We start from the raw sequence: 27,108 nt of genomic DNA on the forward strand, positions 1-27,108 counted from the left end.
CCTACCGGTTCTTCCAGGATCTGAGCAGCAAAGCACACCCTTGTAATCCTCAAATAGTACCTTGTCCTATTGACTGTCTCTCCTTAAGGTTTCCAGCGTGATAAATCATCCTGTGCTTAAGGCTCCCAAGATTCCAATAAATACTATTGTATTACCCAGGAAAGCTAAGACACCACACATTCTTCCTATCCTAACCAAGTTTCTTGATTTCCATTAACAGGAACTCATGTAAGCTGCCTTGGTCAAAGAAGAGATATTTACTGTGAGGACACAGGTGTATCTCCCAGGACTCACCAGCAGGGCCTCCTGGGGAGGAGAGTAAGGTGGTGCCTCTCCACCTGTCCTTCTCTGGGGCACCTCACTGAACACCAGTCAGGAACCAAGCGCCAGTGCAGACTCTGTGATAGGTCAAACAAATGAGACAAGGCCTGCTCCCTCAGGAGTTACAACCTGGATAAAATGATTGACATAACACACAAACTGGAGCAAGGATGGGAGTAGCTACGAGGGAGCAAGAGCTAGAAAAGGACAATCTGAGAGCCGGGCCCAGAAGGGCAAAGCCATGGTGCCCTTGGTTAAATTGTGGATACAGTGAAGATGGGTGGTGAGAAACAGGATGGGGAAGCGGGTAAGGGTGAGTTCATGGAAGGCTTGGGTGCCAGAAAATAAGTTTAGCTTGTATGTAGCCTCCCCCACACCAAATAAGAAGCCCCTGAAGGACTGAGACAGTAGAGTGGTGCGATCCAACCTGGGTCCCTCAAGGGCCTGTCTGTCTTCAGATGGAGGGAGAAATGGGGACAAGGAAGGCCTGGAGGCAGAGAGGCTTTCAGAGCAGCGCAGAGGTGAAGGGATGATCAACCAAACAGAAACAAGCTGGGTGCAGACAGAGGTCCTTGGCAACTGTGCGCTCCCCTACTCACTGACCCTGACACACAGATGTCTCCGGCTAAGCACTCCTCAGCCCCATGGGGCCTGAGAAGAGGGATCCCAGGCTGGAGCCTCTGTTTGGGGGAAGGGTGGCAGAGTGTCAGGGAGGATCCAGAGAATGGGAAGTTCTGGGGGGCAGCAGGTTGGGGATGAACAGTGAGTTGATGGTGTTGAATACATGTACTAATCAGAATCACACATACCTGTGTGCATACACCAGACCAAGCATACAACGCAGTGACTACAGCAAGGGCCCCGAGTCAGGGAGACCCTGGTCAAGTTCCAGCTCTGCTTTTTACTAGTATGAAATCTTATGCAACCCTCTCAACCTCTCTGAGCCTCAATTTTTTCATCTGGAAAAGGTCCATAATAAGATCTTCCTCCTGGTTTGTTGTGGGATTAAAGTGAAATAATAATAGCTATGATAGACTACTCCTTAAAAATGACTACACATTCTTGCCCTCCGATATTCAGTGTGACCTTGTACTTCCTCTTATCAAGAGGTGGAGTCTATTTATCAACCCCTTGAATCTGAGTTCATGGCTTGCCTTGGCCAAAGGGACAATAGCAAAAGTGATGCTAGAATAGACTTGAATATTGATCAGCCTGGTGCTTGTTCTCTTGTGCTCATAGAGCCCAGCCACCGTGTGACCAAGGCCGGGCTAGCCTGCAGGATGATGAGAGACACATGGCCCTGTTGCCTTCTCCCTCCAGCCAACAGCCAGTAAATGCCCTGGAAGCAGAGCCACCTAGCTGGCTCACAGCTGACTGCAGGCCCAGGAGTTAGCCCAGCCAAGACCAGACCAGCAGCACTGCTTGGCCCAAACCACCAGCCTGCCCAATCATGAGCAAATAAACTGTGGTTTTAAGATACTACATTTAGGGTCGTTTGTTATGCAGCAAAATCTAATTGATAGACATGTGTTCCTTATGTATTCTTAGACATATCCCTCCGAAGGTAAAGTAGCAGGGATCAGATTTGTCTTCCTGCCTGAAATACCAAAATAACCAATCAAGACTCTGGACATTAAATGGGTAATGAAGGACAGTGACCCTCAAGAGGCAGGAGAAGAAAGGATTTGAGCCCTGAGGTCACCCTCACTTACTGCCTATGAAGTTTCCAGGCCGCTGTGCACATGGGGAGACCCAAAGGGATCCTGGGGAACTCCTGAGTTGAGGATACCTGAGAGTCTGGGGAGACCAAGGTGGGTAGACTTCTTAGGACAGAAGGCTGGAGAGGAGAGAGAGAACCCCAGAGATGTGCAGAAGATCCCCCTCAAGTATTCAGCTGAGTACTGATCAGGACATGTGTGTGAGAAAACTCCAAAGCCAGGACAGAATCATCTGAGCAGATGAGAGACAGTGCCTGACATTTGCACGGAGCCAGCAAGGTGCCTGCTGCCACCAGCCAGATGGTAAAAATTCATGATTCATGGGCATTGAGTGGAATACTCAGGAAGGTCATGCCTCAGTGGTGGGGAATACTTAGTCCTGGACAGATCACACCTCCAGCTGCCTAATAAAAGCAAGCTCTGAAATGCTCAGACTGTGTCTGAGTAACCTCACCTAAAACTTATGGAGTGCTTACTAACTATATTCCAGCAATTTTACGTATGTCAGCGTTTACAAATATTACTATGGTTCTATTACTTTATAATAACCCTTTGAAATAGCTGTGATTATTATCTCCATTGAACAGATGATAAAGTCTAAGATGATACATATGAAGTACCCAGCACATAACACATGCAATGAATGGTATTTCCCTCAACTCCCCACCCTAGCTCCCTGCGTGCAACCATCGACAACCAAATGACTTTTCCCAAATTTGACATCCACTTCAAAGATCTGATGGCTTAAAAAGCCACAAGCTTCAGTCTTCAGGAGGAAAGTATTCTCTGGCTGGGGGTCTTGGGGAAAGTCCTAAAGGAAGAGTCAGGAGTGCTAGTTACAATCCTGGCACTGCCTGCCGCTGCCTCGCATGGTGACCTTGAGCCAGTCTTCACTTCTTTGAGCCCGAGCCACCCATTTGCAGTAAATAATGAAGGAGGTGATTCAATCAGACTTCCTCAAAGCAACCCTCTCCTTCCAGAGGCCAGGATGCCTCAACCATCCTCAGGCTAAAATTCTGATTGTGGAGGATGGCAGAGTTGGAAAAGCAAAATGCTATCTACCACAGTTTGCGCGTGCGTCTGTGTGCGCGCGCGGGCGCGCACACACACGCAGGAAGCGTCTTCGTTGAGCTCCGCCACAGGTTTCTTGCACATGGGAGATCCCCTCCATCCCTCCCCAATGCAGCATTACCCATTTTGGCCAGAAGATGGTGCTGCTTCCCCGTGTGCGTTCAACGGTATTTCTTCTGCGTGCGCAAAACGTTGTAGGCACAGAATAAATTCCCAGGCGATTACAGTATGGCCCTTCCTTTGCAGAACCTTACAGTCGCGTCACAAGCAATCAAAAATAATATAAAATTAGAAGGGAATTTGGACTTTCCTGGAAAGAAATTAAACATTATCAAAAAGTGCTAGGCACTGTGCCAGCTGCTTTACAACCCTTCTTTTAAAAACTGGGTGCTCTAATCCTCAGAGATGATAAAAAGTACTGATACAGAGATCTGATTAAAATCACTGGGGAGAATTAAGATGGGGGCAGGCAGAGTTTACCGAGCCAATGGAAAGCAGTCTAGGACGAGATTGGCTGAGACGCTGAATGCTTCCAGAGCCAATGGAAATAAAAAGAGGGCTGGCTCTTTGACTCACTCCTGAGCTGGCTCTGGCTCTGGCTCTGGCTCTGGCTCTCAGGCTCTTCTTCCTCGAGGGTGCCTGATGATCATGCTGCAGCTGCCTGCATTTCCCAACAGAAGGTATTTTGGATGGGAAGGAACTCCGGGTACAGCCTAGGACTGGGCTGGCTTAGCAGAGGGTGGCCAGGTTCTTCTTCTTTTGGTGTTCTAGAGAAAACAGGCTCTGAGGCAGAAGCCTGCTGTTCTTCTGGAATTATGTAGCTTTTGTGTAGTATGTTTTAGTTTCTAAACTAACCCTACAGAAACTAACTGGGAAATGCTGGAATAACTCAGGTGTTAGAATTTAGCCTTAATTGAGAAACTTCAGTGATTAAAGCTGTGACTTGATAGGCTTAGGTAACTGCTTTTGAATAAAAACTCCTTTTGTTTATCACCAAATCTTTGCCTCAGGAATTCTGCCTGGAGGGTGGTGGTGGGCAGCGGGACTCCAACTTGCTGTTTGGTAACAGTACGAAGTAGGTGCTTGGTAAATTATGATTTGATTTCCACTTCTTGTAGCCTCACAGCACAGGGCATTTGGTTCTTATTGATTAATAAGTCTGTATTGATTGATTGATTGATATAATTGTAGATAGAGACCCAAAGGCTAAACCAGAGTGGTGGGACCAAAGTGAGCATTCAGTTCAAATACTATGATTTCTAGATGAAAAATGAGGTTCAGAGAGAGATGAGAAGAAAAACTATGTGCCTGACACAAAGCAGGTGTTCTTCAAACATCTACTAAATTAATAATGTTTTTGCCTACATCATCGCTTACTCCACTAAGTAATAGTTTTTATCCCCACTTTATAGATGCTGAAACTGAGGGTGTCACAAGGGACCTGGCCAAGTCATAGGTGGCTTCAAAGCACTTTGTGCCATGCCTCTTAGAAAAATAGTTTACATTTCTATCATTCTTGGTAGGTTGTCAAGCACTTTCATAAACAGTTCTTCATTTATTTTAATCAGCGTAAGAACCTGTGTGCATTCAACTGCATTTCTCCTGTGTGCGCAAAACGTTGTAGGCACAGAATAAATTCCCAGGCGGTTACAGTATGGCCCTTCCTTTACAGAACCGTACAGTCGCGTCACAAGCAATCAAAGATAATATAAAATTAGAAGGGAATTTGGACTTTCCTGGAAAGAAACTAAACATTATCAAAAAGCGCTAGGCACTGTGCCAGCTGCTTTACAACCCTTCCTTTAAAAGCTGGGTGCTCTCATGCTCAGAGATGATAAAAATACTGATACAGAGAGATCTGATTAAGATCACTGGGGAGAAGTAGAAGTGGAGTAGGAGATCTCATCTCTCTTTTGCAGATGAGAAAACTGAGGCTTAGCAACATTGTCTGCCCAAGTACACATACCTGTTAAGGCGTAGATAGAAAGATGAGGTCTACTTCCCCAACATCCATTTATTTTTAACTCCAGTGTTCTTGGAAGTACAAGAATTCACTGGCATAATTTTTCACTGCATTTTCAGTTGCTAAATCTCCCCAATTTTACTGAGATATAATCAACATATGATATTGTGTAAGTTTAAGATGTGATGACTTGATACATGTATATATTTTGAAATGTTTATCGCACAAGAAACAGTTAACTAACACAACCTTCACCTGTCATGGTTACCATTTTGTTGTTGCTGTTATAGTGAGAATATTCATAAAGCTTGACCATCTTAGCGGCTTTCAAGTATACAACACAGTATTGTTAACTATAGTCCCCATATCGGCTGGTTTGGCTCAGTGGATTGAGCGTCGGCCTGCGAGCTATGTGTCGCTGGTTCGATCTTCCAGTCAGGGCACATCAGAGAAGGAAAACTCTGACTCCAAAAAAAAAACCTCCGCTGCCTTGCGGCATACCTCTTCAGGGGAAAGGCTAAGGGAGTAAACCCCGACAGAAAATCCGGAGCCGGAGTCCCTAAGGCGGTTTGACGTTGTAGTCAACACTGGCAACTCCTGCGGCGCACCTGAAGCCAAGCTGTATTGACTCCGTCTTTCCCTTGGACCCTTCAGCTGCGAAGAGAGGGGGGGTCTGCTGCATGGGCAACAGCAGACCCTCCATATCACCCTTCCCAGGCCCTGTAGCTTCAGCTTCACTGGAGAGGACACTCCAGCGTCATCGCAAGATGTCGATTCAACACGGGAGGAGACAGATACCGTGTCACTCCGGAGTCGGACTGCACAACCATTCTCGGCAGTGCAGATAGACTCTTAAGAAGCTACACCATCGTCTCTCAAGACGGACGGCTGCCGAACGAAGTCCCCATATCGTACATTACGTTACATCCTTGACGCTTATTCATCTTTAAGGGGACTTTTGACCCTTTGACCAGCATCTCCTCATTTCCCCCACCCCTCAGCCCCTGGCAGCCACCATTCTGCTCTGTTTTATGAGTTCAGGGTTTTTAGATTCCACATATAAGTGAAGTCATACATTATTTGTCTTTCTCTGACTCATTTCACTTAGCATAATGTCCTCAAGGCCATCAATTGTCACAAATGATAATTTTTGTTTATTTTTAATGAACTCTGGATGGCCCCACTTTAAAACTGAGAGCTTCCTCCCAATTTCAGTGTCCCTGTCTGTGCTTGTTGGTTGCTTTGGCTACTTTAATTATTCAGAGCCACCAGGGAAAAAGAAAAACAAAGGAGATAGACCTGACACCTAAATGATGCACTCATACCGTGTGAAAGTCAAACCTTCCCAAGGTGCATTGTTAAAGGAGAGATTTGTAGGGGTTCCAGTTAGGCACTAGGGAGACAGGAGTGCTCTACCCATCACACTCAGGCAAAAGAATGTGGGCGGTAGCTGGCAGGCGCTTGTTCCTGGTGGGAGGTGTGGCTTTGATACAGAAAGGGAAAAAAATTGAATTGGTGTTGTTCATTTGAATTTTACAGGTTTTGTAATTTTGTTTGTATTTAATTTGTAAATTTGCCTTTGGTTTCATAGCCACATAAGAGCTATAAGCTTACATTTATACCAATTTTATGCTTACACATACTTAAGTAATAATATAATGAAATTAATTTGCTAACACAGGGGGTCCCTAGGAATTTATTTTCCCTTCAAAACACTGTGCACACAGTCAGGAGAGAGAAACACAGACATTTAGTTTCCTCTGGATAGGAAGGAGCCCTCTCCATAGAAAAACAAGGAGGAGTTCACGGCCAGGCCAGAGGAGGAGCAGGAGAAAGGCAGTTCTCCCTCTTCTTCTCAGTCCTGCCCTGCCGGTGGGGGCTGGGGGTGGAGAGCTAAGAGGTGGTTCCCTGCGGAAGATGGGTGACTCTCACCAGGTTTAATCAGGAAGTCAGGAGAGTGGTGGGTCTCAACACTGAGGGTGAAATGAGCCCACCTTCTCCTCACCTGACTCACTGATACAACACCCAGGCAATACGTCTAAGCAACGGGAAGCGGGGGGAGGGGTGACAGCTAGGACCAATGTTTCCATCAGTTTCCGTTAGAATTTTACTAAACTCTTCAAAAATTACAAAGGTAACTTATGTTTATTGCATCCAATGAAATAGTTATATACCAAAAGAAGTACTCTCCCTGCCCCCATCAATATTAGCAGCTTGAACGTAGCTCTCCCCCTTGTCCCCATACTCACACAGCCATGTCTACACAACATTCCTAGTTAGAGGGTGTTTGGTCATTGTTGGTATGACTGTATAGGATCATACCACAGGTACGTCTTTAACATCATATGAGCCTTTCAGGTCAGTGGCGAGACCCTCACATCGTTCTTTTTGAAGAGCTGGAGGAAGAGGCTATGGATACACATACACTCCCTCTCCCGTTAATCTACATCTACCTTTCAGGGGTACTATTGCTTTATTGGTTGAATAGACTTATAGAAGTACTACTTATCCAGTATGTAACTAATAATTATTTACCTAACTAATATATTAATAATTCCTTAGTGCTTACATGCCGTAGGGCAAAACCTCATCTAGTCTCGTTTGGGTCTGTACAGCCAGCGCAGTGCCCTGCACACCGCGGATGCTCCATGTGTGTCTGTGAAAACGACACGTGAATAATAGGAAGTAGCTGTTGAACTCAAAAAGAATGACCCACATATATTGACCTAGCTTACTTCTAGGAATCCATCTGAAAGGTGCTGTAGGGGAGAGTGCCACATGTCCGAGGGTGGTTACTGCAGCATCAAGTGTACTGCTCAAGAAGGACTGTTGTCTTTAGGGAAGGGCATGAGTGTCCAGCTGGGGCAAATACAGATGTTCTGCCTCTGGGCCCACCCTCCTCATTCCTGGTCACTCACAAGAGACAACCCTCTGGAACTGAAGGGCATATTCCCCACTCACGCTAACCATCATTTATTATGGTGGTTTCTATGTATTAGACATTTCACATATATTCCTTTATTCATGCTAATCCTTCCAAACCCACTGCATTCATTTATCTATTACTGCGTAACAAATTACCCTGAGGCTGAGTGGCCTAAAACAATAAATATTTATTATCTCACTGGTATTTTTTTAAAGATTTCATTTATTTATTTTTAGAGAGAGGGGAAGGGAGGGAGAAAGAGAGAGAAACATCAATATGTGAGAGTTACATTGATTGGTTGCCTCTCTTACACTCCCAACTGGGGACTTGGCCCACAACCCAGGCATGTGCCCTGGTTGGGAATCGAACAGACATCCTTTTGATCCACAGGCTGGCACTCAATCCACTGAGCCACACCAGTCAGGGATATTGTATAGCTTTTATATGCCTTTTGTGTCTGGCTTCTTTCACTGAGCATAATGTTTTCACGGTTCATCAATGATATGAGCATGAATCAGTACTCCATTCCTTTCTGTGGTCCCCAAATGTGCCATTGTATGGATATACCACTTTTTCTCTCTCCATGTATAAATTAACAGACATTCTTTTAATTAATATTTACATGGCATATATTTTTTCTCATAATTGCATTTTTCTTGAAAAAATAATTATAGGTAAGATTAAAATTGCCTTGAACTCCAGCTACTCAAAGCCAATGTCCTCCCCAGAGGTTAAAGTTTATCCAAATCTCTCTTTGTGCATGTATTTAAATGTATGTATAACTGTATTGGTTATCTGTTGTTGTGTAACAAATTACTCCAAAACTTAGTGGCTTGAAACAATAACAAACATTTCCTATTTCACACAATATCGGAGAATCAAATTCTAGAGTGGGTTTGCTGGATGGTTCTGACTCAAGTTCTCTCATAAGGTTGCAGCCAAGATATTGGTAAGTGCTGCAGTCATTAGAAGGCTTGAGTGGGACTTCCCAAATGTCTCGTTCACATGGAGGTAGAGTCAGTGCTGACTGTTGGCAGGAGGCATCATTTCCTCTCCATCTAGGGTTGCTGTATTTAACAAATAAAAGTACAGAATGCAACTAGTAGATAAATAAGCTCTAGAGCTCTAGTGCACAGCATAGTGATTATAGTCAACAATACTGTGTTATAAACTTCAAAGTTGCTAAGAGACTAAATCTTAAATGTTCTCCAAACAAAGAAAGAAATGATAATTATGTGAGGTGAAAGAGGTGTTAGCTAATGCTCTAGTGGTAACCATAATTCAACATACAAATGTATATATAAAGCAACATAGTGTACACCTTAAACTTACACAAGGTTATGTCAATTATACCTTAATTTTTTTTTTAAAGGAAGACCCAACTATATGCTGCTTACAAGAAAACCACTTAACCATAAAAACACAAACAGGTTGCATGTAAATGGTGGGAAAAAGATATGCCATGCTAATATTAAACAAAAGAAAGCTGAAGATGCAATAGATTTCAGAGCAATTAACATTACCAGGGATAAAGAGGGTCAATTCATAATGATAAATAAGATAATTTATCAAAAGGATATAACAATCCTAAATGCTTATGAGGAGCTTCAGAATACATGAAAAAATGCTAGAAATTCAATGAAAAACAGATAAGTCCAAAATATAATTAGAAATTTTAACACTCTATTTTCAATAATTCAGAGAATAGGGAGAGACCAGTAAGGACATAGAAGATTATTAACCATTGGCCCAAATGACTTTTATAAAAAAAAAAAAACAAAAAAAAACCACCAACAGCAGTAGAATATGCATTACTTTTAAGTGTCTATTGAAAATGTATCATGATAGACCATATTCTCGACCATAAAACAAATCTAAATAAATTTAAAAGGATTCAAATCATACAAAGTATGTTCTAACTACAATGAAATTAAATAAGAAATCAGGAATAGATAAATGGAAATCCCCAAATATTTGGCAACTTGATAACTTACTTTCAAATAATCCATGGTTCAAGAGAAAAAATTAAAAATTATAAAATAATTTTAACTAAATGAAAATAAAAATACAACATATCAAAATTTGTGGGATGCCGCTAAATCATAGAGGATAATTTAAGTACTAAATGCCTGTTAGAAAAGAAGAAAGATCTCAAGTCACTGACCTCAGTTTCCACCAGAATAAGAAGAGCAATTTGAACCCAAGGTAAGCAGAAGAAAAGAAATAGGAAAGATTGGAGTGGACATGAATAAAAATAGAAGACAGAAAAATGAAGAAAATAAATGAAACCAAAATATAGTTTCTTTAGAAGATCAATAATGTTAATAAACTTCCAGCAGGACTAATCAAGAAAAAAAGTGAAAAGACACAAATTAGCAATACTAGCGTTGAAAAGATGACATTGCCATAGATTCTACAATTATAAAAGGACAATAAGGAAATATCATTAACAACTTTATGCCAGCAAATCCTACAATCTAGATGATTTGTAGAGATGACTTCAAAGATACAAACACCAAAGCTTACTCAAGAAGATGTAGGTAACCCAGATGGCCCTAAATCAAAGAAATTGAATTCGCAGTTAAAAATCTTTTCACAAGAAAACTCAAGATACAAATGGATTCGCTGGTGAATTCAATCAAACATTTAAGAAAGAAATAATAAGCATTCTACCCAAACACATGAAGAAAATTAAAGAGGAGGGAATAGTTCCCAAATCATTCTATGAGGCTAACATCACTGATGACAAAAAGCAAAGACATCACAAGGAAATAAAACCACAGACCAATATTCCTCCTGAAAATAGGTGTAATCCTTCTCTACAGAATGTTAGCAAATAAAATTCACCAATATTAAAAATAATAATCCTCATGACCAAGTGGAATTTATTCTAGTAATGCAAGTTGGGTTAAACATTCAAAAATCAAACAATGTAATTTCCCATATTAATAGAGTAAAAACGAAAACCACATGATCATCTCAATAGGCATGGAAAAGCATTTGACAAATTTCAACATCTATTCAAGATAAAAACACTTAAGAACTAGGAATAAAAGTGAACTTCGTTAACGTGATACAGGTCATCTATTAGAAAAACAAACAAAACCCTACAGCTAACATACTTTATGGTAAAAGATAGAATGCTTTCTCCCTATGATCCAGAAGCAACCAGATGTTCATTCTCAACCACTCCTATTCAATGTATACTGGAAGTCCTAGCAGAAGCAGAAAAGAAATAGAAAAGCATACAGAAAGGAGAAAAAAATAAAAATAAAACTGCTTCCATTCACAGCTAACATGACTATGTATATAGAAACTACCATGGAATTTACAAATAAGGTCTTAGAACTTAAAAAGTGAATTTAGTAAGATCACAGATTACAAAATCAATATTTAAAAATCAATCACGTTTCTCTATACTAACATTGAACGGCTGGAAACCTAAGTGTATAAAAAATAATACTATTACAATAGCACAGAAAAATGAAGTACTTAGATAAAACCCTAACAAAAATGTGAAGAAGCTGTATGCTGAAATTATAGAAAAGTCATAGGAAAAAGTTAAATAAGACAAAAAATATTATATTCATATATCAGAAAACCCAATATTGTTAAACTCTCAGTTGTCTCCAAATTGATTGATAAATTCAATGCAAAATCCCAGAAAGATATTTTGTAAACATGTGATTCTTAAATTTATATACAAAGACAAAGAAACTGGAATGACCAAAATAATTTTGAAAAGGAAGCATAAACTTGGAGGATTCACAAATTCAAGGTTTACTATAAAGCTACACAGTATGGTATTGACAAAAGAATAGACAGAGAGTGGGTCTCTCTAAATGGGTGAAGAATGTGAAGATGTCTGTGTCCATTGTGACCTCTGCATTGGAGGATTGTAATAATCAAATGGATAGGATGACCTGTTCTGTGGATACCAGTCAGCCTCTTTCCAGCCACCCTTGTCATTGCCCATTGGCTTATGAACAAAGCAGCCAGGTAGCAGGGATGGAGGTTATTGATGGGCTCAGTAACATGGACTTCCACTCACCAAAGCCAAGTTGGCTAAGCCACTGCTGAGAACCCAATCTGCCTGCAACAGAGACCAACAGTGAGACCCAACACCATTCCCTGGGGTTATCAGCCAGCTACCTCCTGGCAGGTTGATTACACTGGACCACTTCCATTGTGGAAGGGGCAGTGCTTTGTTCTTACCAAAACAGACACTTACCGTGGATATGGATTTGCTTTCCTTGCATGTAATGCTTCTGCCAAAACTACCATCTGTGGACTTCCAGAATGCCTTCTCCACCATCATGGTATTTCACACAGCATTCCTTCCAATGAAAGAACTCACTTCACAGCAAATGAAGGGCAGCAAAGGGCCCACGTTCACAGAATTTACTGGTCTTACCATGTTTCCCACTATCCTGAAGTAGCTAACTTAATAGAAGGGTTGAATAGCCTTATGAACATCCAGTTACTGCACCAGCTAGGTGGCAACACCTTGCAGGGCTGGGACAATATCCTTCGGGAGACTGTATATGCTCTAAATCAGCATTCCATGCATGGTATTGTTTCTCCCACAGCCAGGGTTCATGGTTCCTGTAATCAAAGAGTGGAAATGAAATGGCACCACGCACTAGTATCCACTAGCAAACTTTCTGCTTCTCACCCATGCAACCTTATACTCTGCTGGTCCACAGGTCTTCATTCCAAAGGGAGGAATGATCTCACCAGGAGACACAACAATGATTCCATTGAACTGGAAGTAAAGACTGCCACCTGGTCATATTGGGCTTTTTATGCCTCTGAATCAAAAGGCAAAGAAGGGAGCTGTTATACTGGTTGGGGTATTGATTCTGACTACACAGGGGAGATTGGGTTGCTACTATGGAGGTAAGAAAAGATATGCCTGAAATATTGGAGATTCCTTAGGCATCTCTCAGTAGTACCATGTCCTGTGATTAAAGCCAATGGAAAACTCTAACACAGTTCAGATAAGACTTCTAATGGCACTTCAAGAATGAAGTTTTGGAAGCGTCCTGCCAGGAAGAGAACCACAACCAGTGCCAAGGTGCTTGCTAAGAGCAAAGAAAATATAGAATGCATTGTGGTTGTACCAGCTACAACTGCCTAATTGCAGAAATTAGGACTGTAATTATTAACAGTATTTATTTTGTTATGAATATGTTTGTGTGTATATTTCTTCTTCCCTCTCTTATCCCCTTGTTATCCAATATAAAATGTATTAGTAAAAGCTAACTTCACATTACATTATTGAAGTTACAGGATTGTCAGGAGAAGAGTGAACATCACCCAAGGACTTCACATCCTCTTCTGGGGAAAGGGTTAGCACATTTCAGTTGTATCCAAGGTACTTGTATTATGTTAAGTGGAAGTATGACTTTGTTATTGGTTTTATTTGGAGCCTAAGTATGGTTTAAGGAGATGTGTGTGGGTGCCAGATTGACGGAGGTGAACTGTGATTAGTTTTGTGTGTTAATTTGACTAGGCACTGGATACCTAGATATTTAATCAAACACTAATCTAGATGTTGCTGTGAAGGTATTTTGTAGATATGATTAACACCTATAATCAGTTAACTTTATGTAAAGGAGATTTTCCTAGATAATGCAGATGGACCTGCTCCAACTTGCTGAAAGGCCCGAGTCTTCCCTGAAGAAGAAATTCCACCTGTGGACTGCAGTGTCGGCTCCTTCCTAAGAGTCTCCAGCCTGACCTTTACAGCGTGTGGTACAGGTTCCAGACTTGCCTACCTAGCCCCACAATCATGTAAGCCAATTTCTTGCCATAAATCTGGATGGATGGATGGATGGATGGATGGATGGATGGATGGATGGATGGATGGACGGACAAATGACAGATAGATAGATAGGTAGGTAGGAAGACAGATAAATGATAGATATAGATGGGTGGATAGATAAAGAGAAGATATCCTACTGGTTGGTTGTTTCTCTAGTGGAACTCTGATTAGTATAAAAACTACCTGAGAAAATCTTGTGTCCCTTGAGAGTCAGCTTGTTTTTGGTCCAAAAGGGATCAACCAACATATTCATTAGACAGAGTCCCCAAAATTCCTGGGAAAATCCCGTGAGTTCCAAAGATTATTCTGATAGAGGAGTCAATGGGGCAGGTAAGGGCAACATGCCCAGAATAGTGTTCTGTCTTTCAGATATGTCAGTCCTTTCATGTTTATTAATTTGTCTGTAACACATTGGAACATTACACAGACACTTAAAAATATGCTGCTTATCAACTGTTTCTGAAAGGAGACACAAAATTTTGTAACACGAATTGCTTCTAAGGAGGGAAACCCTGTGGCTGGAGGACGGGAGTGGGAGGGAGAATTTTTACTTTTTGTATTTGTGAAACATCGAATTATGTGAATATATCATCTAGATCAGGGGTTGACAAATTCCAGGCCACAGTCCAAATATGGCCTGCTGCCTGCTTAAAGTTCTACTGGAACATATCCAGAGTCATTTGTTTACATAACGTCCATGGCTGCTTTCATGTTACAACAGCAGTTTAGTAGTTGCCAGGTCATATGGTCCCCAAAGCCTAAAATATTTACTATTTGACCCTTTACAGAAAAAAAAATGACCCATTTCAATCTGGATTTTTAAAAATAGAAACTGACTTTAAAAGGAATTGAAAACATATGTCCACACAAAAAGTTATATATGAATATTCACATATAAGTTTTTGTGTGGACCTATGTTTAGCTATTCACAATAGCTAAAAAGTGTAAACAACCCAACCCAAACATCACTCACCTGATGAATAAACAAAATGTGATATACATATACAGTGGAATATTACTTGGCCTAAAAACAGAATGAAGTACTGAGAAATGCCACAACACAGATGAACCTTGAAAACATTATGCTAAATGAAAGGAGCTAGACACATATTGTATGATTCCATTTATATGAAATGCCCGGAATAGACAAATTCATAGAGACAGAGTAGATTAGTGATTTCCTGGTGCTAGGGAAAAGGAAGAATGGAGACTGATTGCAAATGGGTACCAGTTTCTTTTGGGAGTGAAAATGTTCTGGAATTAGATAGTGGTGATGGTTGCACAACTCTTTGAATACACTGAAAACCACTGAATTGTACATTACCACCAAGTATAGGGCATTCCACAGTTCAGTAGGGGCTCAGCACCTAGTGATGAATTAATCCTCTCCATCACCTCAAACCAGGATCAGACCTGGCCTGAGAGTCAAGAGCCCAAGTTCAACATCCCTATTGTCCCAAACACCCATGTAACCTTAAGTATGTTTCTTTTCCTGTCTGGTTCTTCTCTATAAAATGTCGTAATTTGAGGAGCCTTGCTTCCCAGAATTCATTATTCTTTCAACGTCTTCATCATCATTGTCATTTTCCAATTTCAAAGCATTTTCACATACAGGAAGTCATTTGACCCTTAACCACCATTTAGGGTGAAGAGGTATTATCCCCACTTTACAAACAAGAAAACTGAGCCCCAGAGAGGTCAAATGACTTGTCTACATTCATATAGTGGGTAAGGGTTGGAGCTGGGACTCAACCCCCGGTCTCCTGATTCTAGATCCTGGGTTCCACCCACACCACCACATTGTTTTTGCATAGCTGGCCTCTTTCTAGAAAGCCCAAGACAGCGATGTCCAGCAGTTTCACCAGTATACACCTTTGTTTTGACAAAGCAGGGAAGGAGAGGCACAGGGACTTGGGGTTCTCTTTGGTCTTTTCTTCTGAACCTCTCTGTATGGACACAGCAGCAGTTTGTGCAAAGGAGTGTGCATGTACATTGGTGTGGACACCACGCCCATCACATCCCAAAGATATGCATATAGGTACACTTGACCTCTTCAACATGTGATATCACTCCTGTTACCAGGGCGCTGAGGAGGCCGTACCTTTAGCTGTGGGGAAGCCTGAGAGATCAAAACTCTGGGAGTCTTCTCTCAGCCTCTTAAGTCCAGAAGACTCATTGCCCGTCTCATGAGACCTCAAGGAGGAAGGGGCAGCTCCTCAATCCTTAGGAGATGGGAGGAGTGAGGAGAAGGGAGGGAGGGACAGGGAATTATCCTTTCTCTTGCTGAAGCAGAGCCCAGGAAGGGGAACATCAGTGGAACCAGGGATACACTCCTAAGCTCAGGGAGCTGGGCTTAAATCTCAAGGAGTCTGAGACCTGCCTCCAGCAGTGCTACCAGCTATATCGGTTTTGGCAATTCATGCACCCTCTGATTGTTTACCCAAAACTGTGGCTAATGACTGTTGGGTCTAGCCCACAGGGGTGCTCAGAGGTTTCAGAGACATAAACCAACTGAAATGCTTTAAAAATGAAAGGTACTTTATGAACACTCTTCCATTCTTTCATAGTTGGCAAGCAAGGGCTGAGGCTCGCACACACTCGGGGAGGGACCCACTCACTCCTTTCCAGGCAGGAGGAAATACACAGGGCTTGAGGCAGCAAGAGGGGGGTGAGGCCAAAGGCAGAGCTCTTCAGGAAAGACCGTGGTTCCCTGGAGCAGAGGGGCTGCTCATGCTTGCTTCTACCCTTTTTCATTTGACCAATTAACATTGATTAAGCATATCCTGAACAGAACAGGTGCTGCTCAGTGTACTTGAAGATAAAGCAGTGAAGAAAAGGGAAAGGCTCTTTCACAGAGCTTATATTCTAGTTGTGGGAGACCAGCAAGTAAACCAACAAATATGTCAGGCATTGGCAGGTGCTGTGGTGAGTTAAGCTGGGTAAAGTTAATAGTGATGGTGAGAGGTGCTATTTCACATAGAATGTCAGCAGGCCCCTCTGGTAAAGAGGATGTTTGAGCGAAGACCTGAAGGAAGTAAGGGGATAGTTTAGGGGACAGCAACACCTTAGGTCTAGGCTGGTGTCCACTAGTTCTGGAGAGAGACAGGCATGTTGCCCACAGCAACAGAGAGAATTTCGTACTGTATTGGTTTGGTTGGCCCCCCCTTAAATTCATTCTCCATCCCTCTTTCCTACTCTGTTCCCTGGGGGTAGGGGAGCCGACCCCTGCAGACTGCATCCCTGAGTCAGCCTTGCCATCTACCTTTTAGTTTGGTTCAGCCAAAAGGTTTTCTCCCCAGAAGACTGGAGAATGGGATAAAAGAGGTGGGACATTGCTGCTCCCACTCTCCCTGGCCAGTTCTGACAGTGGCAGCATTCCCCTATGCCACAGTTCCTATCTGCCTCCGACAGCACCTCTGTAACCCATGCGCCCATCCTGGGCCGTCTTCCCCAGCAAGCCTTGCACAATCAGCCTTCCAGATGAGCACCATGCACCTACTTATGCAGGAACATATAGTCCACAGATACCATCTGAACTGCCTCTTCTGTTAGGGCAGGAAGAGGATGAGTTTTAGCCCTAGAGACACCTATCACAGACAAAACATGGCCTCACTCTCCTCCACAGCTCCGGCTCTGTCAAATTACACCAGCAAAAGCAGAAAGAGAATTTGGGGTTCTAGAGCCCCTTGCCTTTCTCCCCTAGGACCTTGCTGTCCTAGGAGACAGAGCCCTCTCCCCAGGATCCAGCCTCCCAACTTTGTGTGTGAAGAAACTCTGCAGACCTACTTCCAAAAATCAAAAGCTCATTGCCCAGTTTCCTTGATAGTACCTTTATCACTATTGGAAAAAACTTATCAGTGTATATGTCTGCTCTACCCATTAGAACATGCACGCCATGGAAGCACAGAACTTGCCTATCTTGTTCTCTTGTGTGAATAGCATCCTAGGCCTAAGTAGATAAGAATTCAGTGAAATGTTTTTGAGTGAATAACTGACCATAGAAATGAGTACAAAGCACCTCTACTCTCTAACACCACCACAAAGATGAGGCCATAATCCCAGAAACCCAGAGCAAGGGTCAGGGATGCGCACTCTCAGAAGTGTCTCAGTACTATTGACTTCTCCAGGTATATTGGTGCAGGAGCCCCCAAATGGGACAACCAGGATAACCCAGGAGTCTCCATTTTTCTGAAGACTCCCAGCTTTTCCATTTCTGAGTGGCTAGAGCAGGACTTCACTAGTAGACACAGTCTCCAGGTCTCAGGGAAGCCTCAAATAGTATGAGGGCTACGAGTTTTGACCCAAGGTTTTTTTTTTTTTTCTTTTTTATTGTTGTTCTATAATAGTTGTCCCAATTTTTCCCTTGTTGCTCTCCACTGACCCTCACCCCAATCCCACAGGCAATCTCCACCCTGTGGCCAAAGGTTCTAAACCAGCTCCTGCAGGTCCAGTACAGCAGCTGCAAACTGCCATCCTGAACCTGGAAACTGGACCTGGAAATTGGGAAGGCAGCATCTATTACACTCAAGACCCAAAATGTGGCTCACCTAGCCATCGCGACCCAGGGACCCAAGAAACCTTGTGGGTGAGTGCTGCTGGTTAGTTTCTGCCACTTAAGGGGCCCCACCATAAGCCCCACAACTAAATCCCAATTCAGGCCAATCAGTATCTCTCTGCCTGGTCTTATCTCTTCAACCCCCATTCTACTCCTCCACCCTAGATACCCTCCACCCCACCGTGTGTGGCACCACTGTCACCTGACCAACCCTTTTAGCCCCAAAGAAACCCAAACAACACAGAAGTGCATCAATCAACCTTTAATGTCCAAAAGAGGCATGGATGCAGAGCACAGGAGATGTGGCGGGGTCTGAGCCCCAACTCCAAAAATGGGGGAGCGATGAACACAAACCAGACATTTCCGACTGGCCACACAAGTCTGGGAAGGCAGGGGAAACACAGATTTGGACATTCATTAAAGGGTTTGATACAGGGAGTTAACTCACTCATCATCCCAGTCCCCACCCTTCCGTTAGCATCAGAAAGAAAGCTCGGCACACACTAAAGGCTTGGGGTGGGGACATTTTCCTGCCTCCCCACCAGCCCCAAGGATGGAGTTGAAAAAAGAATGAGCTATATCCCAACCACCCGCTAACAGTGTCAACCAAACATATTAAGTTTAACTAAATGCAATTTACAAGAATCAATAGCTCAATCAGCAATGACTCCAACCCCTACTGCCAACCCATCCCTATTTGATCAATAATTTCCCCAGGACTCTCCTTGGAATCTCTTCCCATTAGTGACCCTGCTCCATCTCCTGATACCTGGCTTCATCACTGCAGGACTTCCTCCCAAGTCCCTCACAGCCCTTTATCACTTCCATCTTTACCATCCACAAAGTCACTTTCCCTCTCCACTGAGAGCCAATTTCAGAGTAGATGGCAGCACGGCCATCTCATTGTGGGCTATCCTCCTAAAACCTTCCTAGGAGCAGACAACCATGGGACAAGCAGAGTGTCTGGGCAAGATGACTGGGGGGACGGGGGGTGACATCTGTCTTCACCTACAAAGGTTTTTTAACATAAAGGCCCATTTAGAACTAACTGTGCACTCTATCTACCCATATACCCTAGCGATTCCAGACCGTCCTGCCCCTCCCTCCCCTCCACCCCAAACCAAGACACACACACACACACACACACACAGAACGATCAGGGAGACATTGATTTGGTTTGATTGCTAAGACCTAACTAAGGAACTACAGTCACCAGATATTCCCCTGTCAACCAATGAACAGGGGCTGCTCTAAGAGAACTCCAGAGAAATGAGAAAACTGAGGGCTAAGCAGGGAGCAGACAGAAGTAGAGAAGAAAGAATAAAGAAAAAAATCAAGCTAACCCTACCTCCAACATCCTCCTAGCATGAGCTCTGGCAGGAAGAATAAAAGGTAATCCACAAAGACACAGCCCTTACTTAGAAACTCTTCTGACAAAAGACAGCAAGACAAATCTGCTCCCCACTCCCACACACCAGACAAACATGTCTCAGGGCCCCTTAAAGAATTCACCCCTCCAACCCCACCCTCTGCCCCAAGCCCTGGAATCACAGTTCAGTGGAATAGTCTCCCTGGTACTAGATTAATCCCCCTGCCCTCCTTCCTATCCCTCTCTCCTTACTGATCCTAATACTATCTCCCTGCAGCATCCCTGGCCCCCACAAAGCAGGAAAAAGCAGCTGCAGTTTTAGTTCCACCTCCAGAAACCGATTTCTTTTCCCCAGCCCTCCTAGTCTTACAGGCTTTTTTAGGCCTTATTTTATAGAGAGAGAGAAAGAGAAAAGGGAGGGGTGGGAGAGATTTCCTAGTGCAATACAACCAAAAAAATTTTTTTAAGTCTTGAAAAAATAAATGTAAAGCAGCCTTCTTGCCCAGGCAACTAAACAGAAAGAAGTTTGGTTTTGTTTACTGCGACATACACATGAAATCGAGTATACAGTCCATGCAGTAGCACAGCCATTGGAGAGGACATCCTGATGCTGGCCCCAGTGCAAAACAGTCCCAGCAACGCCGTCTGCTTGCCATTGCTGCTGCTGCCGCCACTGACACCTTCCCGCAGCCGCCTAGCCCGACTTGAAGAGGAGGATTGCAACTTGACCCAAGTAAAAATAGATGAAGTGCTTTGTCTCGTGTGTAACGTAGCTGCCAAAATTTCGACCCACGATACAATGCCAGGTAGGGTTGTATTTCTTGTCAAATTCCTAAAAGAAAAATAAAAGGGAGAGAAGAAAGGTGATTAGGACAGCTAGAGGATGAGAAATCAGAATGGGAGTCTGGTCAGTTTAGTTATCACCCCCAGCCCACGGCCCCAGCTTCCCGAACCTCAGAGCTCAGGTTCTAAGGCTGGCTAGGACACTCCTTCCCTCATTAATAATCTAACACCACAAAGGCTCCACTATTTCTCTCTAGCACTTTACACCCTGATCATCTCTCCTCCCTCTGGCTACCCTATTCAATAGCCCACCCTGTGACTCTTCAGCAGGGGAATCAGAGAAGCCAGTGGCACAAACAACCACTCTAGTGTCCCACAGCATGAGTAAGAGAGGAGGGGCAAGCCTCACTGACTGCCTTCCACCCGCTGCCTTCCACATTACTAAACCAGTGTTACAAATGCCAGAAACCAAGACACTAGAGCAAAACAGGGACCAAACATCAGGAGTACCAGGAAGCAGTTCTACTGAAGGCATTCTTGTATGCTGGGCAACGTGTGGTCTGTAAGCATCAGAACAAGGACGTTAGACACAAGATCAAGGCAATTCCCTCCTTTCTCTAAGGGGCAAAAGTTCAGCATCAAAGCCACCTAGGAAATCCTTGTGTCCTAATCCAACAGACAGCTCCCTGTCACTCTGTGGATACAATAGGAAACCGATGGCTCAGTTCTAGATGCATCCTGCTACAGCCTTGAAAGGGCAACAGACCTCCACCATAGGCCTGGCAATGCTGCCAACCCTGGGGCTCAACGTACAGCTTGTGTGGCCTCCTCACAACTCCCACAGCACATGACTCCAAGAGGGACTGAGAAACAGTGGAAAGAGCATGCATCACCAAACCCAGCTTTAACCCTGACTCAAGGCTCTGTAACATAGAAGAGCCATAGTCACTGCCCTAGGTCTCATTTTTCCCATCAGCAAAACAAGAAGGTTGGACCACATATAACCTAAGGATTCTCATGGCTCTGAGAGTCCATGATTCTGGATTCTTTCCCATAGACAGGACAGCAGGGCGATCACTCAGCAAGGAGCTGGCATGCCCAGGAGCCTTGCTGGCTCTGCAATCCTTGGCTCTACACTCAAGACAATCTTGCAGGGCTCCAGACTTTCCTCTTCTCATCCCACCCATCTGGGTAGGAAAGTAGAATTCTGCAAAACTCAAGGACACCCTACCATCTCTATAGACCAGAATGCCACTACTTAGGCATCCTTCTTGGGATGTCAAAACTGAGAATATTAAAGACTAGGACTCTGCCACCAATGGACATGGCTCCTGACTGGGACTCAGGGGTCCTTTGTACCACTTCTCACTTCTAATTCAGCTGATTCCTCACCATGATAACCATATCCATTCACCCATTCACTTAGGAATTTTTCAGGGACTAAACCCACTGCTCCAATATTACTCATCCATTTTTAAAAAAATTATACATTTAAGCCTACCCTTTTCTTAAGGTAAGGGAGAGGGCATAATGCAATACCTGAGTGCTTTTTATTGTTTATTTTTATGTGTTTGTTTTTCCCACAGAGTCCTTTTTAAGAGAAATATAAGGAAACCTCCTATATAATGAGGATTATCATAGGATATACCACTTTAAATGAAGTTCCCTGAAAATCTGTATATATTATCCATTCAAATATCCTTGACGTTCATTTTGAATAATTCTGAATTGAGCCAGTTATATTCAATCCTGAAGCTTCTCTCTCCAATCCCTTGCAGTGACATAATTATATATAAACACATATACAAACACACAAACCAGCAGAGTTCTTATTAAGAATGCCTAAGGTAAATTCTTTGGCAATTAATAATCACTCCCTAATGTGTCTGCTTTGCAAGTTCCTAGGGTTTTGTTTGTGTGGGGTATAGGGGTAAGCTGCTTTCCTATGTCCCCAGCTCCAGCCATCCCTGGGGTACAGCTCAGTTGCCTATCTCCAGCCCTGGCCACCAGCCATAGCTCTCCCAGTGCACCTTCTTGATATAGGCAGCAATGTCCTTCTCTATGTTGTACTTCTCCATAGCCTGCGTGGCGCAGTCAACGGCATCCTGTTGCATGTCCTCAGACATGTCTGCGTTCTTGATCACTGCCTTCCGGTCAGACATTGTGACACTGCAGAAGAAGCAAAGAGGTAAGGCTCACAACCCCATGACTCTGGACAATGCCCATTAGCAACTGGGTGTGGGGCCTCAATGGGAGAGGGGAGTACAGGAGGTAAGGGCAACAGAAAACATGGACAAGAGGCAATAGGAGAGGGAGCTTTTAACCAAGACGTGGTCCTCAAGCCTGGGAAATACTAGATAAATAGTAACAAAAATATAATAAGCCATCAGTTTTTAATCATATATAAAATGAGGATTTTCCAACTTTAAATGTAATCTATTTCTGAAATCTTGAATGGCACCAATAGCCAAGATACTACAATATTATCACCTGCTAGCTGTGTCCTTGGGAAAATAACTTCTGTATTTTCATTCCATCACCTTAAAATGGGGACTGAAGGGTTATCCTGAAGGTAAGCCAGGTGGCATAACACCTGAAGATAATAAGCCCTTGATTTAATGACCATTATTACATCATTAGTATCATAGTGGAAAAAAAGACAGACTAGGAATCACCAGGCCTGGCTATGAACTCTTGTGGTTTTGGACAAATCACTTAGTTTTCTGCATTTGATCACTACCACTTAAAAAACGAGCGTAGCTCTCTATTAGGGGTTGTTACAAGGATTAATTAAAATTATACAAGAACATCTGCAAACAAGGACAGTCTATACAGGGGTCTGTCCTATTGGTTAGATTCAGCCTGCCACCTGTTTTTAAACAAAGTTTTAGAGGAACATGTTCCAGTGGCAGAGTTAAGTAGTAGTTGCAAGAGACTGTACTGCCTATAACGCCTACAATATTTACTATTCGGACTTCCACAGAAAATGTTGCAAACACCTAAGCTACCAATGCCTAGTGGTGACAGAGATAATGAAAGGTGAAGAATTATTATTTTAACTTCCTTTTTTCATATCTCTGCTATCTAAACCAAGGTATTCATTCTATAGTAACGTAGAGTTCCGGGGTAGACCTTGCACGGTCCCGTCCTAGGATGACAGGGATCCCAGGTGGGCTGGCCAGAATCTGCCTGGCAGTCTGTAGTATGTGAGGGCGCTTTGTAGGAACAGAGATGGGCTGCAAAATCCTATCCTCTGTCCTTGAACACAGTCCTGTCACACAGAGCAGTAACAATCCACCTCCCCCATGTCCCACCCCCTAAAATTCAACTGTGTGGCCCAGCCCAGTGGACAAAAAAATGCTGTCACTCCAGCCCTGTCTGATGAAAGGCTACACAGGTTTCAGCATATCCAAGGAGAGGCCCCTGGTATCATTCCAGACCATCCTGATCTGAGGCCACCCCAGCCTGCGGACCCGGTAGGCTGAAAGGGAAACAGAACTCACAGCTACCCCTCTAGCTTGTAGCAGAGACAAAAAATGCATGGAAGCCAGCTGCCAGTTAGGCAGCCCTTGACTGAATCCAAAGCACCTTTGTCTGGCACTACCCACCTAAGTAGGGCTGGTTCTACTGCAGCAGAGGCTGGCAGAGCCGAGGATTAGTGGACCACCACCCTCTGCCCCCGCATCCTGAGAGGAAAATCAGCCTCAAGGAGTCTGTGAGCACTGCCTGGTGCTGAGGAAAGGTCCAGAGAACCCTGTTCAAGGCCTAACTACATACATGACCTTGGGTAAATCAACATCTTTTTAAAAACCAGTGATTGTTAAAATAAGACAAACGAGGCGACTTCTGCAAGTTTAAGCAGTGGTACCAGAGAGGCAGAGGGAGAACGTGCTGATATTATTAGGTTCTTTACACGTGTGGAAAACTAGTGTCACTTGGTGTTCTATTCCAGCTCACCACCCAGAAGGGGAGACTGTTTTTAAACCCAGGGTGGGGGTGGGGCCAGGTTACAGCCAGCCAGGTTAAAGTATGAAATTAGCTCCCTATCCCAGCAAGCTCACCTTGCTGCGCTGCCTCATCTCCAAAGTGCAAAGGAACAACTTTATCACAGTAATTAAAAGCCACCTTGCTCTCCAGGAGGGAGCCTGCAGTTACATAACGTTGGTCTTGTGACTACAATGCCACGATTCTTCACCCCCAGCCCCCCGGGCGTCTGAGAGGTGAGGCCTAGCTCCGACCTCCCCTGTCCAAGGTGCCAGTGAGAAAAGGATAGGGAGGCGCCCAACCGAGCCCCTCCCTCCTGGGAAAAAAAGCAAGGGACCTGGGCCTCCAGAGAAGGATGACCGCAGGGCCCCTGGCCAGCTGCCTCGGTCACGAGCCAGGAGCTCCTCTGAGAAGCGACGAGGCCATCCAGCACAGCCCCCACGCTCTACCCTCGGTTTTGCGACCCAAAAAAGGCTAGCTAAGCCTCTGGAAGACTTGAACCGCGCTCCCCAACACACACAAACACCTGTCTTTCCTCCCTTCAGAGGGCCGTATCCCTGCACCACCTCATCCCCCAATGGCCGGCACCTGGTGAATGAGAACGCACCCACCTCCCCACCTCCGCCCGGCAGGTCAGCCGCCCTCCCCCGCGGGGCCTGGAGCAGCGCCGGAGTGACTGGGCGTCCTCGCCGCAGGAAGGACGCCCCAGAGGGTGGTGGTGGTGGCGGTGGCGGTGGCTGTGGTGGTGGCGGCGAAGGCAGGAGCCGCGTCACGCCCAAGCCCCCTCCACCCCACCCCCTCGGCCCCAAACACTAGAAGCCTCCACGCAGCGCAGGGACACTACCGGGGGAGCCGAGAGCCGCACCTCTGCAGCCGGGGCTTCCAGGCACCCCTCTAGGGTCGCGAGGGCACAAGGTGGCGCAGCTCCGAAAAGGACGGATGCCGGGGGTATCACGCCGAAGCCAGCCCTTCTCCAGGCCCCGCGTGGGGAGAGGCCTCAGGGGTACCGCGTGTGGGGTCGCACTCGACCGGCGCGGGCCACCACCCCCGGGACGCCCCCACCCACCGCTTACCTTCACGCAGGCGAATTCGCGCGGGGCCCCGGGGGAGCAGCGATGGCCTGAGGCAGGGCGCAGGCAGGGGCAGTGTCCCCTCGGCTACTCCTGCAGCAGCCGCAGCCGCCGCTGCCGCGGTCTCCGGCTCCTGTAGCCCCGGGCCGAGCGCTCGCTGCCGCCGCCGTCCGCCCTTTGAGATTCCGCGGCCGCCCTCACGCCTCCTCGCGCCCGCCGGCCCACCTGCCTGCTCCAAGCTGACGCCTCGAAGCTCCGGTCGGCTCAGCCGCTCGGAACAACCAACGCGCGGCCCCCACTGAAATAGAGCCCCGCCCCCGCCACCCCCCCACAGCGCGTGCCGCCTTCCGCGCTCCCCATTGGCTGCGTCCGCTTGGCCCCGCACTGCGGGCTTCTCCCCGCGCCGCTCTCGCCCCACATCTTGTTTCCTCCCACAATGCCTCGGGGCGGAGGGAGGAGGTGCGGAGTAGGGAGCTGGAAAGGGTGGGGGAGGGCAATGTGGCCTTAAGAGTGAACAGCAGATTGCAGACCCCTTTACCCAGGGCAGGAGAGGCCAGGCCTAAAAAGGAATGAAGAGGCGAGGCTTACAGAGTGGGAGGGGCTAACGACCCCTATCCCAAGGTGAATGAAGAGAGGGTGACAGAGATTTTAGACCCAGGGCGCTTGATGGGGAAGAGAGAGGAGATCCTAACCTTAGGGAGAGGAGGGGAAGGGGTTGAAGTCAACAGCATCAGAGGAAAAGACAGGACTCTTCCCTTCCCCCGAAATCTGGGAAGGAGAACAGCCAACCCTATGGAGAGGTAAAGTCGCAAGCAGCCCCAGGGCTCCTTCCCCTCACACTCAGGGAAGGTCCCTTGCTCATCCAGCCCAGCCTTTGTTCCTGAGTCTAGGCCACCGCACGCAAACCCCCAGCCCGGGCCCCAACTGCTGTTTATCTTCAAGAGCAATGGAGGCAGACCCTAAGCGCAAGTGTGAGGGGGTCTGACGACTTTGGTGGCCAGGCCCCTGTGAGAGTCCGCACCCGTGCGGTTAGACGGGCGCGAAGGGGGAGTGACTAGAACCCCTTAGAGGTGGGAACCAGGGCAAGTCAGAGCTGAGAGGAGCCTTAAAATCCTCCCCCCTCCATATTGTTCACCTTATACAGGAGAGAACCAAGGTACGGAGAGGGGCGACCTCTTTCCAGGGAAGCACGGGTCAGGCTTGGACGTGAATTCCGGGCTGGACAGTGGCGCTGCTGGGCAGGAGCCCCTTTGGTAGCTGAAGAGGCTGTTCGTGGGAGTGTGTACAAACGCAGGGGCGCGTTGGGAGAGTGCCTGCCCTCCACCCCCCACCCCTCTAGAGAAGAACAGGAAACGTCTGCTTTTTTTCTTCCCCTTTGTTTCATGAAGGAAGTGTCTACCTAAAGAAGTGGTGAGTCTTTGGGAGCCAAGCGTTTGGTTCACACAGTGACGATTAAGAAGCTTCCACTCCTATCATTTTCCCTTCACTGTCGCAAACCATGGTCAGGAAGTCAGACTTGCT

General features: G+C 45.3%; 1 protein-coding gene across 2 annotated transcripts; it reads right to left on the minus strand.

Moving 5' to 3' along the window:
• Positions 1-18,628: 18,628 nt before the first annotated feature.
• Positions 18,629-26,859, minus strand: DYNLL2 (dynein light chain LC8-type 2). 2 transcript variants are annotated; one of them, XM_090291634.1, is made up of 3 exons: positions 26,723-26,859; positions 22,564-22,702; positions 18,629-20,582 (listed from the first exon to the last, which is right to left on the minus strand). In XM_090291634.1, the coding sequence occupies exons 2-3, from the start codon at positions 22,693-22,695 to the stop codon at positions 20,445-20,447; spliced, it is 270 nt and encodes an 89-aa protein (XP_090147760.1). In that variant the 5' UTR covers positions 22,696-22,702; positions 26,723-26,859; the 3' UTR covers positions 18,629-20,444. The 2 variants fall into 2 exon arrangements, with proteins under 2 accessions (XP_090147760.1, XP_090147759.1); XM_090291633.1 differs by lacking the exon at positions 26,723-26,859 and adding an exon at positions 25,591-25,882.
• Positions 26,860-27,108: the final 249 nt, after the last annotated feature.

The sequence above is a fragment of the Furipterus horrens genome, unplaced genomic scaffold, assembly GCF_987537825.1.
Source record: "Furipterus horrens unplaced genomic scaffold, mFurHor1.1.pri manual_scaffold_11, whole genome shotgun sequence".
NCBI classification, from domain to species: Eukaryota; Metazoa; Chordata; class Mammalia; order Chiroptera; family Furipteridae; genus Furipterus; species Furipterus horrens.

What these genes read in the sequence shown, in the direction of transcription:
- DYNLL2 (XM_090291634.1), bottom strand. Translation starts at nt 22,695, where the DNA reads ATGTCTGACCGGAAGGCAGTGATCAAGAACGCAGACATGTCTGAGGAC. An exon ending in TTGCTGCCTATATCAAGAAG is followed by an intron (nt 20,583 to 22,563) that starts GTGCACTGGGAG and finishes TTTTTCTTTTAG; the next exon opens with GAATTTGACAAGAAATACAA.